Source organism: Arvicola amphibius, chromosome 6, assembly GCF_903992535.2.
Source record: "Arvicola amphibius chromosome 6, mArvAmp1.2, whole genome shotgun sequence".
Lineage (NCBI taxonomy): Eukaryota > Metazoa > Chordata > Mammalia > Rodentia > Cricetidae > Arvicola > Arvicola amphibius.
The window spans coordinates 29,494,099-29,510,928 of record NC_052052.2 but is presented as its reverse complement, the minus strand read 5'-3'; the positions used below and the strand labels follow the sequence as shown (position 1 = coordinate 29,510,928).

Below are 16,830 nucleotides of genomic sequence, written 5' to 3'. Positions count from 1 at the left end.
TATAGTATTCACAAACTAGAAAACACTTAATATTTATAAACAACTGAATGAATATTAAAATTATAGTATATCCATACCAAGGAACTAATTATTTTGAAACTAACATGAATTTCAAAATAATTACACTGAGTCAAAGAGGCCAAACAGACTATGATTGTACATAAAAATATGGAATCTAAGGACTGGAAAGATGGCTCAGTGGTTAAGAACACTGGATTTTCTTCCAGGACCCAGATTCAATTTCTAGTACCCACAAACTCCAGTTCCAAGGGATCTGACACCCTTTTCTGGTCTTTTTGAGCACTACACACATGTTGTGAACAGACATGCAGGCAAAAAAAACTATACTCACATAAAACAAGTAAGATTTAACTTGGTGGGGGAGAGAACAAATGTAGCTGGGAGTGGTATACTCTGGTAATCCCAGGAATTTGAAGGCATGGGCAGGATTACTGCAAATTCATAGTCAGCTTGGTCTACACAGCAATTCCAGGCCAAGAAAGATGAATAACATTAAAAAGTCATGGTCAAAAAGCACAAAACCGGAATGCCTGGTTTGTGTGATATAATTCAGGAAGTCTAGCATGCTTTTTGTCAAGTGTTTTATGGCTGAGCTACATACATCTACAGCTCCAATGGAAGTTACTTTACGTATGTTCTTGTCCCCTGAGGACAAGCTGGTTAGAAGGTAGATAAATAAAAACACTTGGCCATCAAACACTATTGTTCTACTGCAAATGTAATATGAACATCTGTTTAATGTTCATCTTCTCTACTAGGCCATCGACTTAACAGGCCTATGCACTGCACTTCTGTTAAAAGATGTGCTAAATTATTTTCAAAGTATAATAAGACAATTTTCCGGGCACATATGCTCAGTCAGTTGGAGAATGCCATCTACTACACTAAATTTAGTGGGCATGATGGAGTGGTACATGCCTTTAATCCCGGTACTAAGAACACAGTAGCAGGCTTATCTCAAGTTCCACGCCAGTCAGGATACATACTGAACACCATGTCTACAACGAAGTAAAATAACCTATAGCGAGTTCAAGGTCAGTCTGAACCACACAAAACCATCCTGGGCTCAAAGCAAAACAAAACACAGGTTTAAGGGTCAGCAAGATGGCTCAGTGGATAAAAGTGCTTGTCACCAATGCTGATAACCTGAGTTTGATCCCTCCCTGAGACCTACAATGTGAAAGAACACTTACTCATGAAAGGTGTCCTCTGACTTCCACATGGGCATTGTGACTTGAACACACACACACTCTCTCGCTCAATAAAAATATAATTAAAAATTTAAATACGTTTTTAGCTGACAAGTAGATGTGCTAAATGACTTCCAAAGTCCTTTCTTACTTCAAACACAAAATTCTACAATTATAGAAACACGGCTCTATTTTTCCCAGGGACATAAATTTGCAGGCTATAAATTCAAATAATTTTTATATATGCATACTTCGAAGTAATGACACACATAGTTGGGCATCATAATACATGCCTGAATCCAGCAATTTGGGAGGGAAGATCAGGAGTCAACTTGAACTAAGACCCTATCTCAAAAAACCAAAAGGAGGAAAAAGCCCAAGAAACACATAACGAAGATAGCCAAGCTTTACAGAAAAAAAAAAAAAAAGGAGAATAATCTATGCCAGCCTGGTGTGGTGGCACATGCCTTTAATTCCAGAGACAAGCAGGGAGATCTCTGTGAGCTCAAGGTTTGCCAGGGCTACACAAAGAAACCCTGTCTCAAAAGACCAAAAGGAAATAAAATAAAATGGGGCTGGAGAGGTGGTTCCATGGGTAAAGTGCATACTGGTCTTGTAGAGGACCCAAGTTATATTATCACTTTGGGTGGCTCACGATCACCTGAAACTAAACTGGCTTTTTTGGGTCTATACTCTTGTGTACATATAAAATGAAAATAAAACCTTTTAAAAAGAGACCAATCTATTGATTACAAAAGGTAGACTCTATTATATTCACAGCAAGCATTTACAAGTATCTATCACTTATATACAACAAAAGTTCACTGTAATTGGTAATACATAGAATCTTTTTTAGATTTAGAGATAGGTCTCTAAAATCTAAAAGCAGCTAAAAAAAGTTCTGTGACACTCTTGTTGGGTTCTTCCCCCCCACACAAAAATCTCAATTGTTCGATTTCACCAATAAAGACTATGGAGCCAGATGCTGGAGTGAAAGCCTGCTGGCTCAGGAGGCAGAGAAAGCACCCAGCTGACCTCCCTCCTCAGCCCATGTCCCAGAAGCCTTCCTTCTCCTATGCCATCTCCAACCAACCTCCTCTAACTGAATGTCCCTCCCTTCTACTTCCTGTGCATCTCCCTCCCCATCTTCCTGATTCCCTCTTGCTCTCTCTGTTTTTTCTTGCTCCTTCCTGTGAACTGGTTGCTTGCTCCCATTTCTTGATCTATGGCTGACTTTATTTAAGAAGAAAGCTCTTGGGTTAAACATGTGTGCTACAGCTGAGCCACACCACAACCAGAAACAGGTTTTTTCAGTAAATGGCAATGTTGGGGTTCACAATGTGATCATCCTGCAATACACCATGACCTTTCCCTTTCCGTTGGCTATATACTGACGAGAAAACAGGACAGCTGCTTTGCAAACATTTTTGGTGAACATGCTGATGCTCAGTGGATAAAATGTTTTGCCCCTCAACTGTGAGGCCCAGGAGTTCAGATAACTAGCACCCACATAAAACCCAAGCAGATATAGCAGTCAGCCTGTAATCCTAGTGCTTGAGAGGTAGAGACAGAATTCCTGTGGACAAGAGGAGCCAAAGAGGAGTTCTAGGTGCAGTTGGAGACTCTGTCTCAGTAAGAAACAGGAGAGCAAGTGAGGAAGACATGCTGACCTCTGATCTCCATATATTCAAAAATGTATACAGACATCAATCTCTTGCCCCTCCCTCGCCCCATCCTTTGGGGCTGAGATTGCAGCTCAGTTATACACACATGCACACATACCACAGGCATACATACACACACATTTCTAGGAAGCTAGGGACATAGTTAAGGCTATAGAGCGCTTGCCCTAACCTGTTAGAAGTCCTGGATTGGCTTCCTAGTACCCCATAAGCCAGATGTGGTTGTGTAAACCTATATCCCAGCACTGGGTACGTAAAGACAGAAATATCAGAAGTTCAAAGTTTGAGACCAACTTGGGCTACATAAAGACCCTGTCTCAAAAACAAAACAAAAATTTTTGAACCAAGCACAGTAGCATATACGTATCATAACCCCTAAAAGTGGAGGCAGAAGAGAGTACCAAATCCTAGGGCAGCCTGAGCTACACAGCAGAATCCTATCTTAAATTTTTTTCTTTGAAAGAAATTAACACACTTATCTTTTACTCAAGCAATAGTAAGAGCAATAGCATTTGGTCCCATTTAATGTGCCTAGCAGCTGTCTATTACCTCAAACTCTAGATAATACACATCTGTAAAAAAGCTGAAGGTCAACAGGTATTAGAATGAAAGATCTTTCAGGCTGGAGAGATGGCTCAGAGAAAGGTTAAGAGCATTGGCTGCTTCTCCAGAGGTCCTGAGTTCAATTCCCAACAACCACATGGTGGCTCACAATCATCTGTAATGAGATCCAACACCCTCTTCTGGCCTGCAGGGATACATGCAGACAGAACACTGCAAAATAAGTAAATAAATCTATCTTTAAAAGAGAATGGAAGATTTAAGTGCAAACTCCTAACATCAAAGGTACATACATATACATGCTCTCTAGTTCATGACAATGAAAACACCAGGCTGATCCAAGCATGCATGATATTTTCTCCACACTTACTGCTAGATTGTTATGGGAAAATGCGCTTAAATTAGCATTTGCATTTACAAGTCCTTTAAAGTAGAAATCAAGACTCTGCTACAAAGAAAAAGTCAAATTAAAAGAGTAAGCATAACAACTCATGTAAACAAGCAAACTTAGCTAAATTAGTAGTGAGGCTTCCATTGGGATAGGCGGTTCCTCTAGAGGGGTAAATGATAACCCACCAGAGGTACAAATATAATCTTAATAGTTACGGCTAAGTAACGTCTTACCCTGGGGGCTGTGGATTGGCAGAGGGCTTGTCTATCCTGCAAAAGGCTCTGGGTTGATCCCAGCACCACACAAACCAGGAATGCTGACGACTATGCCAGCAATCTAGACTCAGGTAAGAGAACTCAGTTTAAGGCCACTCTGGGCAACAAAATGAGTTCCAGGTTAGCCTGGACTAGAGAGAGGTCACCATCCCTTTTGTACATTTTTGGTTTGGCACTGTAATTATACAAATTATTAATATGGTATAAATAAGATTTATATCTGAACCTAGTGACACAGGCCTGTAATTCTAGGTAGTTTGTAAGAATGCAGTTTTAAGGATAGGACAGGTAATTGAGTAAGTTCAAGTGCAGTCTGGGCAATGTAGTGAGATACAGTTTCATAATACAAAGTTTAAAGGCTAGGGATACACAGTTCAAGATTAGTGGTAAACTGTGTACCATGTAGAAAGGCCCACATTCAATCCCTAATACTAAACTCACACACAAAGATTCACTCAATTACTTTGATAATGATACAACAGACAAACATCTGGAGCTGACTCAATTCCCAAGTCATGCATGCATCCCTTCAGTGGTACTCCATGTCCCTATTTACAAACCTAACAAGACTAAAATGTAAGAAAGTTAGCTAAAGGAAAGCACGGATCTTTCTAATTATTCATCCACAGTTTAGAGCTCCCAGAGGCTAGTAGCACTCACACAGAAAAAAACAAATCTCTCCAGACCTGGGTAAGATGACACATACCTTTAATCCCAGCAGGCAGGAGTCAGAAACTAAAGTTGTCTGAACAAGAATGGCCCCCACAGGGGGAACTATTTGAGAAGGATTAGGAGGTGTGGCCTTGAGGTTTCAAAGTTCACACTAGTTGATCCTGTCTCCCTCAGTCTCTGGCTGCTGCCTGTGGTTCATAAGTAAGCTCTTGGCCACTCTTCCTACCATGGTGATCAATGAACTCACCTTCCAAAACTGCAAGTAAACCTCCAATAAAATGCTTTATTCTATAAGTAGTCTTGGCCATGGTGTCTCTTCACAGCAATGGAAGAACAGTAACTAAGAGACCAAGCATTTCTAAAAAGACAAAAGACAAATCTCTCACAGCCCAAATCCATCACCGTAATGTATCATATCACCTCCCAATCGCTTCAGCAGACTCTGTGCTTTAACACTTTAGGATACATTCTTCTTTGCCTTTGCTGTTATTTGTTTGCTTTGTTTTGTTTTAGAGACAGTGTGACCTGAGCTAGATTCCCTAGCTAGCTAAGGCTGGCCTTGAACTCCTGATTCTGCTTCCACTTTACAGTAAAGTAGTAAGCCATCAAGCTGGAGAGATGGCTCAGAGGTTAAGAGCATTGCCTGCTCTTCCAAAGGTCCTGAGTTCAATTCCCAGCAACCACATGGTGGCTCACAACCATCTGTAATGAGGTCTGGTGCCATCTTCTGGCCTGAAGACATACACACAGACAGAATATTGTATACATAATAAATAAATAAAAAAGTAGTAAGCCATCATACACTATATGTCTGCTTTTTAAAAACTTAAGAACAAGACTTTAAGATCAGAGCCAGATGTCATGACACTCATCTATAATCTCAACATTAAGAAGTTAGAAATCTAAAATAAAAAATAAGACCCCTCTCTCACAACAAATACCCTCAAGATTACAGGGTGAATTTAATGATTAGATAAGATCTAGGGTTTTTGTTTTGTTTTTTGTTTTTCAAGACAGGGTTTCCCTGTAGCTTTGGAGCCTGTCCTGGAACTAGCTCTTGTAGACCAGGCTGGCCTCAAACTCAGAGACGTGCCTGCCTCTGCCTCCCACAGAGGCAGCTCAGCTTAAAATCTACTTTAAATAGATTTAAATAGCAGCTTAATGTCAGGTGGTGGCACAAGCCTTTAATCCCAGCACTCAGGAGGCAGAGACGTCTCTGAGTTCGAGGCCAGCCTGGTCTACAAGGTGAGTTCCACAGCAGACTCAAAAGTTAGAAAAGCCTGTCTTGAAAAAAAAAAACAAAAAAAGAAAATAATATTTTAACAAGACACATAAAGTAAAAGCCAAAGTTTCAGTAAGGTATCTGACTTCTAGTCTTGCAATCTGAGCGTGTGTGTGCAAGTGCATGCTCACACTCACTGAGACCTGCTCCTCAAATCCAATGACAGACAAGGAAGACCTCTGGAAGAGACAGCAGGCATTTGTATCCTAATGAGGACAAAGCACCTAAGCTATGGCAGTCTTCGTGACCTTGTAATTAGCTGTTTTCTATTTACTTACTTTTATTAACAAAGTTAAGAGTGAGATGCACAAGATGAACCATATACATACACAAAGGAATTTCAAGTCAGACATGGTGGCGCATACCTTTAATCCCAGCACTCAGGAGGCAGAGACAAGCAGATCTCTGTGTGTTTGAAGCCAGCCTGGTCTACAGAGAGATTTTCCAGGCCAGCCAGGGCTACATATTGAGACCCTGGTATACTGACTGTGGGTATACACCCACAACACTATCCTACTGCAGACACTTTTTCACCCATGTTCACTGCTGCTCCATTCAAAACAGCCAGGAAAGCTGGGCGGAGGCACGCATGCTTTTAATCCCATCACTGGGAGGAAGAGGCAGGTGGATCTCTGTGAGTTTGAGGCCAGTCTGGTCTACAAGAGCTAGTTCTAGGACAGCTAAGGCTGTTACACAGAGGTGTCTCAAAAAACCAAAAAAAAGAAAAAAACAAAAAAGAAAACAGCTTAGCTGTCCATCAACTAGATAATGAAATGTGATAAACTTTCACTACAGAAGTATTACCCAGCTGTTAAGAAATATGGAATTCAGGTAAATCATGGAGCTGGAAACAATCATGAGGTGACCAAGATGCAAAAAGACAAATATTGCATGTTTTCTCTCATATGTGGGTACTAACTTTGAATCTTGGAAATGTATTTCATTGGAAACACCCAGAGGTCAGAAAACTAGTCATATAAAGAAGCTAAAGGAAATAATGGAAAAAGAAAGGTTAAATGGAGTGAGGAGTAGGAGGTAAGGGTTAATTTAAGGAGGGAATACGAAGATCCATAACACTAAAGGCCTTTGAAAAAGCTATATGGAAACCTACTGTAGAAGCTTACTGAAATATATACATATACATTGAGTTTAAGTGGAGCTACCCTAAAACAGCAACAGTATCCCTACTAAATACCAGTCTAGCAAATAAAAAGCCCAGTATCAGGGACTGGTTAGCTTTTGGAGGTTGTTGACTAGTGGTGTGCTATAGAACCTCAAATTATAAGCTGTTGCTATTGTTCTTGGTTAACCCCCAAAATCTGACAGTAAGATCCTACTCTGAGAAATCAAGCTGGTACTCAATTGGACACTTCAGCCTGATGGTTTTGCTTTCGTAGTGCAAGATGCACACTACCAGTGGAGAATAGTCATTAACCTCACCCAGGTGTACCTTGAGAGCTTAAATAATAATTGGCCTGGTTACAATATGTTTACTGGTGAAATAGTGGCACAAATTTTACAGGAGTAACCAAACACTTTCTGATTGGATTTAAGGACCAATTCACAAGATGTAAACCAGTATGTGGCACTGTCATAGGGTCAAGAACCTGGGGCTGGATAGGTCACTGGCCCTGGAAGAGGCCCATTACTATTATACTGATAAGCAGACACAGCAGTAAACTAATAACTCAGCACTATATTCATTTCCCAACCCTCATGGGAGAAGCTTTTGTTTGGTTGTTCAAGACAGGGTTTCTCTGCCTTGGCTGTCCTGGAACTGTACACCAGGGCTGGAGGGGGTGGCTCACACCTTTACTTCTCCCACGGGACAGCTGAGCAGTTGAGCTTAACCTGGAGACCTGCTCCTCAGAACCAAAGACAGTTAAGGGCACTGGAAGAGGTGATAGACTTTTGATGTGAATGAGACAAAGCACCTATGTTTTGGCATTATTCACGGTCTTACAATTATTGGTGCTTCCATTTATTTATTATTAGCAGTGTTCAAACAGTGTGTGTACAGAATGAAACAGAACAGCAGAGTCTCAGAGAACAGCAAAAGAAACAGTGTCCCCATGGCAGACACAACAACCAAAGTTTCCACTGCTTCGAAGGTCACTATTCAATGTTAGGGTTACACAAGCTACAAGGCTAGCTTCTGCTTGGAGAATAGCTTGCCATAATTTCTAGCTAGACATCTCCCAAGAGAAGGCAAAGACAGAAGAAAAGTTAATGTGTTTGAAATTACTTTTTTGCAGGCCAAGGAGATGCTTCAGCAAGCAAAAGCACCAGCCTCTCAAGCCCGACAACCCGAATTCAGTTCCCAGAGTTCACTGGGGGAGGAGAGCTGACTCCCTGAGAGCTGTCCTGATGCCCCCCACAAGCACAACGACAGCGTATACTTATACTCAGATAGATACACATCACACAAAAATGAATACACACACAATAATGAAAGTTTTAAAATGTATCTGTGATGCTGACGATAGAATCCAGACCATGTGGCATGCTAGGCAAATGTTCTTCTAGTTACACCTTCAGCCTGATTTAAACTTCTTTTAATATACTGAAAATAATGAGCCCAAGATTCTTCGTGGTTACCAAGCTCTCTTCTATCTCAGCATCTCTGCACTGTTGATCTGTTCATTTGCTAATTCAATTCTTCCACAATACTAAAATGTTTTTCATATTATCTGTCCATCCTCCCTAACCCCACAATGTACACAGGGAAATGTGTACATTATATAAATACAGGCTAGAGCTGACAATGTTCTCCAGGAAGTGCTCAGTCTCCTACCTGGTTCTTTACCCCAGACAGGTGTTCCTTTTAAAATTCTTGTCTCCTGGAAGTACCACGAAGTTCCTACACTCTAGCTCATTCCACTAATTATTTGAAGTGGGCGGTGGGTACAGAAGACAGCTCAGCAGTTAAAACAGCTTGCTGCTCCTCCAGAGAACCAGGAGCCGTTCCCAGCAGCTACACCTGCTGGCTCTAACTCTAGCTTCTCTAGCGTCAGAGGATCCGACTGACACCCGCTCCTGGCCACCTTGAGCACTTGCAAGCATCAGAACATGAACATATGAGCGCGCACACACACAGTAGGACAAATATCTTCTAAATATATCATTTATATGTCAGCATTGCACTACTTATTAAACACAAAGAACACAAAGAAAGCTGGGTGCAGTGGCTCATGCCAGTAACCCCAGCACTCAAGAGGGTGAAGCAATAGGACTGTGGGACAGCTGTGCAGCACGTTCAGGAGGCAAAGGCAAGTGTGGCTAGCCTGGTCTACAAAGTGCTCCTGGCCAGCTAAGAATAGTTAGATCCCATCTTAAAGGGTGTGTATGTTTGTGGTGTGTGTAACAGAATAAGACACTCTGGAATTTTTAAAAACTGCAAACCAGAGATAAGGCCAATCAGAAAGCAAGAAATTTGTGAAAATAATGCTACAAACAGGAGAAATCCAACTAAAACAATGATGTCAAGACAAAATAACAGTTGAAACTAAACGTCAAACAAACACAACAGGAAGGGCTCAGTGGTAAACACTTGTCAAGCATGGAGGCTACTAAGTAAAAACTAACTTCCTGTTTTAGTTAACCCACACCTGCAAACCTAGCATTTGTAAATGGACAGAGGAGGACAAATTGAAGGACAGACACAGAGTCTTATACCTGGTATGTACAGATATACATATAGTGACCCAGCCTTAAAAAGCCAGTCAGGCAGGCTGATTCAGAATACAGTCCTGCAATCCCAACACCACAACATTAGATGTAGGCTTGCTTTGTTTTGTTTTTGAGACAGGTTCTCCTGGAGCCTAGGCTGGCCTCAAACTGGCATTATAGCTGAGGTTTACCTTAAATCTCTGATATGGATACACCACACCCAGTTTAGTGGGTTCTGGGTACTACACCCTGGGTTTCAGGCATGCTAAGAGCATTCTACCAAAGACCACATCCTAAGACCAACCTTAAAATTCTTAGCCTTCTACCTCACTTCCACTTCCTGAGTATTAATTTAATTAGTGCAGGTGTGCATCACCATGCCCTGGGCTTCCTGCAGAGTAGGCAAGCACTCTACAAACTGATTTACATCTTAGGCCAACTTCAGTTCGGTTTGGGTTTTGTTGTTGTTGTTTTGAGGGGTTTTTTTGGTTTCTTTCTTTTTTTTTTTTTTTTTTTTTGAGGTCTTATAGCCCAGGCTGACTTCACATTCTATTCCCTTTCCTCTAACTCCCAAGGGCTGGAACTAAGGCCGAGCCACCCAAACCAGCAGATTCTATTTCAAACATCCACCCGGGCTGGGCAGTAGTGGCACACGCCTTTAATCACAGTACTCGGGAGCAGAGGCAGGTGGATCTTTGAGCTGGAGGCCAGTCAGGTCTACAAGGTGAGTTCCATGACAGGGCTACAAACCCTGTTTCAGGAAAAAACATACAGAAACAACAAAGTCCACAGAGCTAATTTAAATGAAGACAGAATGGCAGCCCCCTCTACTTTTTTAGCTAGTCAAAACTATCAAATGGAAAAGTCCCCAAATGATAATGTATTAACTTAAAAAAAGGAAAAAAACAACAAACAAAAAAGAAAAAAAAAAAGAAAAAAAAACAGAAAAAAAAGATAAAAAAAAAGATAATGTATTAACTTTTAAATGGCATGGCACACTGATTTAAGTAGCACAATGAAATCTTGAGACACCCATCTCTATCCCCCTAGGGACATAAACATCCCTCTGTTCAAATAATCATGCTACAATGTTAGTTACTGCATAGCCAGCTCGGTTATTACGGAGGTTGTGCTCAAGTGATCATTATATAGTAACTTAAAGCTAATGAGTAAGTCATAAGAAGTCCATCTTTCATTTCCTCTCTTAGGAACTTCATCATCTCACATCATCACAGGAAGGATACATGCTATGACACCTTGAGAAAGAGACACCATTCAGACAACCTTCACTACAGTCTACTGTTGTAACTGTTCTAGGATAAGGGGTTACTGTGCCTGATTTAGAAAGTAAGCCTACTTATTTAATTATTTGTGTTGGTGAATGTGTTGGAGGTCTGAGAGCTGCTTTGGAGAGTTAGTTGTTTTTTCTTACTGTGGGTTCTTGGGACTGAACACAAGGTTATTAGGCTTTGCAGTAACCGATTCCGATTTGCCTCAACCATCTCACCTGCTCCATGGGTAAATATTTGGGGGGAGAGGGGGACTGAGGGCAGGGACAACAACAACAATATGCAAAGAGCTTTATAGTACCTGCAATTTCAGACACCAACAGTCTTGGAATGCACATCCTGCCCATAGAGAGATAATTATTGTGTGCCTTACTTAACTCAGAACCCTTCTACTCGGTAACAAATCCAGAAAGACACATGCAGTACTTATTTTAACCATTAGAAATCAATGAAGTTGAGCTGAGAGTATATAGCCTTTACTTCCAGCACTTGTGAGGTGGAGGCAGGCATCTCTCTCTGACCTGCAGGACAGCCTGGTCTAGTAGCCAAGGCTACACAGTCAGATCCTGTCTCAAAAAAACAAGTGAGCAAACAAAAAATATGTGCAATGTTACTATAAACTTAGAATCTAAAAGTGTGAAATATGTTTACTCATAAAATTACTTTGGCATTCTTACAGTAGAATCACTCATCTGCCTCCTAATTTCATGTATGCTAAATGAAGTTTAATTAAAAAGCCTTCAAAGCTTGTGTTACAAATAGAGCCACCAGTTCTAAGACTTTCAAAATGTTTTTAAAATTTTTATTCATTCCTTTATCCATTCATTGAAGGGCATGCTAGTCTGTGCATGTGGAGGTCAGAGGAAAACCTGAGGGATCAGGACCTCTTATTCTACCATGTGGGTCACTGGCTCAATCTCAGGTCATCAGGCTCCGCAGCTCCCATCCACTCAATTAATCACCTTGCTGACTTAGACTGTGAGAATTTTGGTTTCCTAAATATAAGGGAAAAAATCTAAAGACATCATAAATTTTTCAACAGTAACAAAAAGTGTAGCATTAATCTTTTTTTTTAAAAAAAAATTTATTTTTAAGTTTTTCGAGACAGGGTTTCTCTGTAGTTTTGGCACCTGTCCTGGAACTAGTGCTGTAGACCAGGCTGGCTTCAAGTTCACAGAGATCCGCCTGCCTCTGCCTCCCGAGTGCTGGGATTAAAGGCGTGCACCACCATGGCCCAGCTTTAAAAAACATTTATGTGCAGAGGTGTGGTACCATGAAGTCAAAGGATAACTTCTGGGAATGTTCTCTTTCTCTGAACAGAGACTGGAAGCTGGGGTATCTTCCTTGCTTGTTCTTCACCTTATTACCAAGGCAGGATCTCTGATGATCCACCCTAAAACCAGAGTTCCTGGGCTGGAGAGACGGCTCAGTGGTTAAGAACACTGGCTGGGTAGTGGTGGCACACACCTTTAATCCCAGCACTAAGAGAGGCAGAGGCAGGAGGATATTTGTGAGTTCGAGGTGGTCTACAGAGTGAGTTCCAGGACAGTCAGAGATACACAGAGAAACCCTATCTTGGGAAAAAAACAAAAAAGCAAGCAAGCAAAGAAAGAACACTGCCTGCTGCTCTTTCACCTGGCTAAGCCTCTCAAGCGCTAGGATTAAAGGTGTGCATTACTTGTTTGGCTTGAGATAGACATATTTCTTATTTTTGTTTTTGCTTTTTCAAGACAGGGTTTCTCGGAAGCTTTGGAGCCTATCCTGGGAACTAGCTCTTGTAGACCAGGCTGACCTTAAACTCACAGAGATCCACCTGCCTCTGCCCCGCATGCTTGGACTAAAGGTGTGTGCTATCACTGCCTGGTTTATTTCTTATTGGTTAACAGCATGTTATAACTGTTGGTACAATTTAAGTCTTTAGAACATTTTTTTTTCAAGACAAGTTTTCTTTGTGTAGCCCTGGCTATCCTGGAACTCGCTCTGTAGGCCAGGCTGGCCTCAAACTCAGATACTTGCCTCTGCCTCCTTAGTGCTGGGATTAAAAGTGTAGAACTACTGCCTGGCTGAGCATTTCTTTCTTTTTGAGACAGGGTTTCAGTGGGTATGCCTGAATAGCCCTTGTAGACCAAGCATCCTTAAACCCAGAGGCCCACTTGCCCCTTCTGCCTCTGGGACTAAAGATACGTAGCACCACACCCAGGCTAGGATGACATCGCTAGACACCGGATAAAAGAATGTGTAGTAGTAAACATTGGAAGATGACATCGCTAGATACCTGATAAAACAATTTGAAGTAGTAAACACTGGAAGAGCACAGGTCAGCCCTTTACGAAAATGCACTAATGATCACCAATCTATATATTATGTGCACCCAGCTTCTCATCTTCAGCACTCAGTAGCACAATGAAGTGTTTCTTTTTCTGCCCTTCAAATGAAGAACCAAAACCAGGCAGCGGTGGCGCCTGCCTTTAATCTCAGTGATCTGGAGGCAGAGGCAGGTGAAGTTCAAGGCCAGCCTGGTCTACTGAGCAAGCTCCAGGACAACCAGGGGTACACAGAGGGGAGAAAGGAAAAAAAAAGTGAAACCAAGAAAGCTCTTCAGCCAAGCTAATTCATGGTCACAGTTTTCCAGAATACTTGCGTACAGTGTATTCTGAGAAGATCCAACCTAACTGGCTACATTCACTTGTCAGCCTTGCTGGCAGGTAACTCAAGCTCAAAAGCTGTCCTCCAAATCCTCAGTTGTTTTCCTAACCCCACTCTCCCTGCAATTAATGCCCTCCTGTCCCATAGCATTGTGTGCCTTCTCAGCCCGCCCTCTGTCACCCGTGCTCAGGCCTTCCTAGAATTCATTTATAGCCTAGAAGTCAAAGGGTCTATCCTATTCCAAGTGGCTTCTCCCATTACATTCATCTTGTCCCTGTCATTCTCACCAGGATGTCCCCCTCACACTCTCTGTATGACACTTTTCCTCACCGCTACCAAAACTGCACTGGAAATACTGCCGTTTCTTTTTGAAATGTATACCTGAGAAGCCTAGCCTGGAAGCCTACGGTCTCCTTGAACTTGCAAAGATCTTCCTGCCACGGTGCTGGGATTACAGGTATTCCCCACCCTGCTTTGCAAATACTGATAGCTCCTCAAGGGAAGTCTTATTCACGGTTCCTCAACTCTAGGTTAAACGTCTGACACCATTCTAAGGATTGGCAAAAGTCTGCGGACTAAATGACCATCTCCAAAAGAATGATCATTACTAGTAAAACATACAACAATGGAAATGCTGAACATCACGCGCACAGGAACTGGAATGATCTAATGTACAGAAAAGATTAGCAGTGACCAAAATCCAAACAGACGAGGTTCTGGGTCAGAGTGGACACCAACAGAATAGCACTCAATCGAGATAACTTTACATCTGCCCAGGACTAGCAGAGCAAACTGTTCCTTGCCCCAACTACAACTTTGTAACACCACAATTCTTCAGCACTCAACTGCTCATTAAGAGCCCACGTACCAACATACTTCGATTATTTTGTATTCTCTAAGGTATGCCAAATGAGGAGCAGAGGGGGTGACTGAAACCCGATAGTGCAAGTACCAGAAGCAGAAACAAAAGGGTAGTCCTTTACACTTGTGAGGCGCTCGAAAACATGGCGAAACACTGCAGTATGATCATGGAGAGCAAACTTAAAAACACACCCGTCAGCATGCAGCCCATAGATCGGGACCCGCACAGAAACGATCCATCACCTGACACCAGATGAACAGGCTACTCTATACCTTTCTCACCCGAACTCTTCTACTCCCAGTCTGATTCCCACTACAGGACTCACCAGCCCCATTCCCAGCAGCACAATCCGCAAACGGCTACAGAACAGGTCACAGAATGGCATTAACATATCTCTTCATGCCCGCCCCAAATGAAAAACAAAACAAAAAACAAAAAACCCCAAAACCACAACCAACCAAACGGCTCAGTAATCCCTAATCCGGAATTTCTAGAAGCCATCCAAAAGCAACCGCCGTATCTCTGGGAAGTCAAAAGATGCTGACTCCAAAGCCAAGTCTCTAGCTCCTGTCCACCTCTCCTGACTATTCAGAAAACCCAGGGCTTTCCAGTTTGGAGATCAGCACACTACTCCAAAGAAAAGAAAAAAAAAAAAGAAGAAGAAGAAGAAGAAGAAGAAGAAGAAGACGAAGAAGAAGCAGCAGCGGCGGCGGCGTCTCCCTGCAGGAACTGGCAATCGATCCCTCAGGGGGGCAGTGGCGCTCCAACCACCCGGCCAGGACCCAGGCAAGAGCGACAGGGCACAGCCCTTCCAGGGAGCTCTTCTGGGCTCTCAGTACCGCCCAGCGCAACCCGCCCCGGCAGTGACTGAAGTCAGGGTTGTGGCAGAGCTGGGCCTGCCCGGCCCGGGGGCGCGGCGAGACACGGGGGTGGCATTTTCTCCTCCAGCCCCCGGCTTCTCAGGCGGACCCGGGGCCTCTTCCCCAGGCCTCCCCGCCCCTCCACCCTCGGCCAGCTAGTCGGCCCCTCACCTGGCAGAAGCTCCGGCAGTAGTTCAAAGATGAGACCTCGGACACCTCCTGCTCCCTAAGCTCGGTCTCCAGCTGCCAGAGACACGGTCGCAGGCCCGGGGCTCCCGGCGCGGGAGAGGCAGGCCGATGACCCCGAGCCATGGACTCAGCCTCGGCTCCGGCTCCCGCGACCGCCGGAGCCTCAGCCCCGGCCCCAGCCCCGGCCCCGGCGGCGGTGGCGTCTCCCTTTCCGTCCGCCATCTTCCCACGGCCCAGCAGCGCGTAGGCAACCAAACCACGTGACTCCGCCTGGTCCCGCCCCCGGTGGCCCGTGAATGGTGACGCACTCGCTGGCGACGCTGGCGCCAACTTTATTCCGTCACTAGGACGCTGAATGTTGCTCCTCTCTGAAGTCTCCACCGCAGCCGCCCTAGCTACAGCCTAGCAACGTCGAGGTTCTAGCGGCCCTGGGTTCTACAGGCCTTTCGGAGTCGAGGAGCGCCAAGGGCCTAGAGACAATCGAGATAGGAGAGAGAATGTGTCAGCCGGGCTGCGAGCCGAAGAGCGAGGCAACTGTATCCCAGAATGAATGAAGCCTAGATAAAAGCATCCCCTGGTTGGAGGAAAATAAACAACGTTTGTTAGGCCCGAACTGAAAACAAGCCCAAAGGAACTTGTTTTATAATGGGAATGGCATTACTAGTTGCTGGAGAAAGGATCAGCCAAAATATACGGTGCTGAGATGATTCTAATAAAAAGAAAAAAACTTTGGAGGGAGGGCTGTGGCTGAGGAGGTCAAGACAGCGTTTCTCCCTGACTTTCCTGGAACTCATTTTATAGACCAGGCTGGTCTCAAACTCAAAGGTCCATCTGTCTCTGCCTCCTGAGTTCTGGGACTAAAGGATGTGCTCCACCACCGTCCTGAAAATATGTAAATGAATAAACTATCAATATCCAAAGTTTATGGATTAAAGACTTAAAGAATGGTCAGGCGAGCCGGGCAGTGGTGGCATATGCTTTTAATCCCAGCCCTCGGGAGGTAGAACTGATGGATCTCTGTGAATCTGAGACCAACCTGGTCTCCAAAGCTAGGTCTAGGACAGCCAGGGCTACATAGAGAAACCCTGTCTGGGCGGGGAGGGGAGAGTGTATGCAAAACACAGCACATCCCAATATTAGCAACCATGAGAGTGGGGCTCGAAGATGCTGAACTCAGGTCACCCTAGACTTCACAGCAAAAAAAGTCTTTGCCCCACCAAAAAAAAAAAAAAAAAAAAAAA

General features: G+C 43.4%; 1 protein-coding gene across 1 annotated transcript in view; it reads right to left on the bottom strand.

Annotated features, from left to right (window-relative positions):
• The window catches only part of Rlf (RLF zinc finger), a 66,320-nt gene extending 50,509 nt beyond the window's left edge, over positions 1-15,811 (bottom strand). The window contains exon 1 of the mRNA XM_038335208.1: positions 15,572-15,811. Within this exon, the coding sequence (XP_038191136.1) occupies positions 15,572-15,811 (240 nt within the window). The remainder of the gene's footprint in view (positions 1-15,571) is intronic.
• Positions 15,812-16,830: the final 1,019 nt, after the last annotated feature.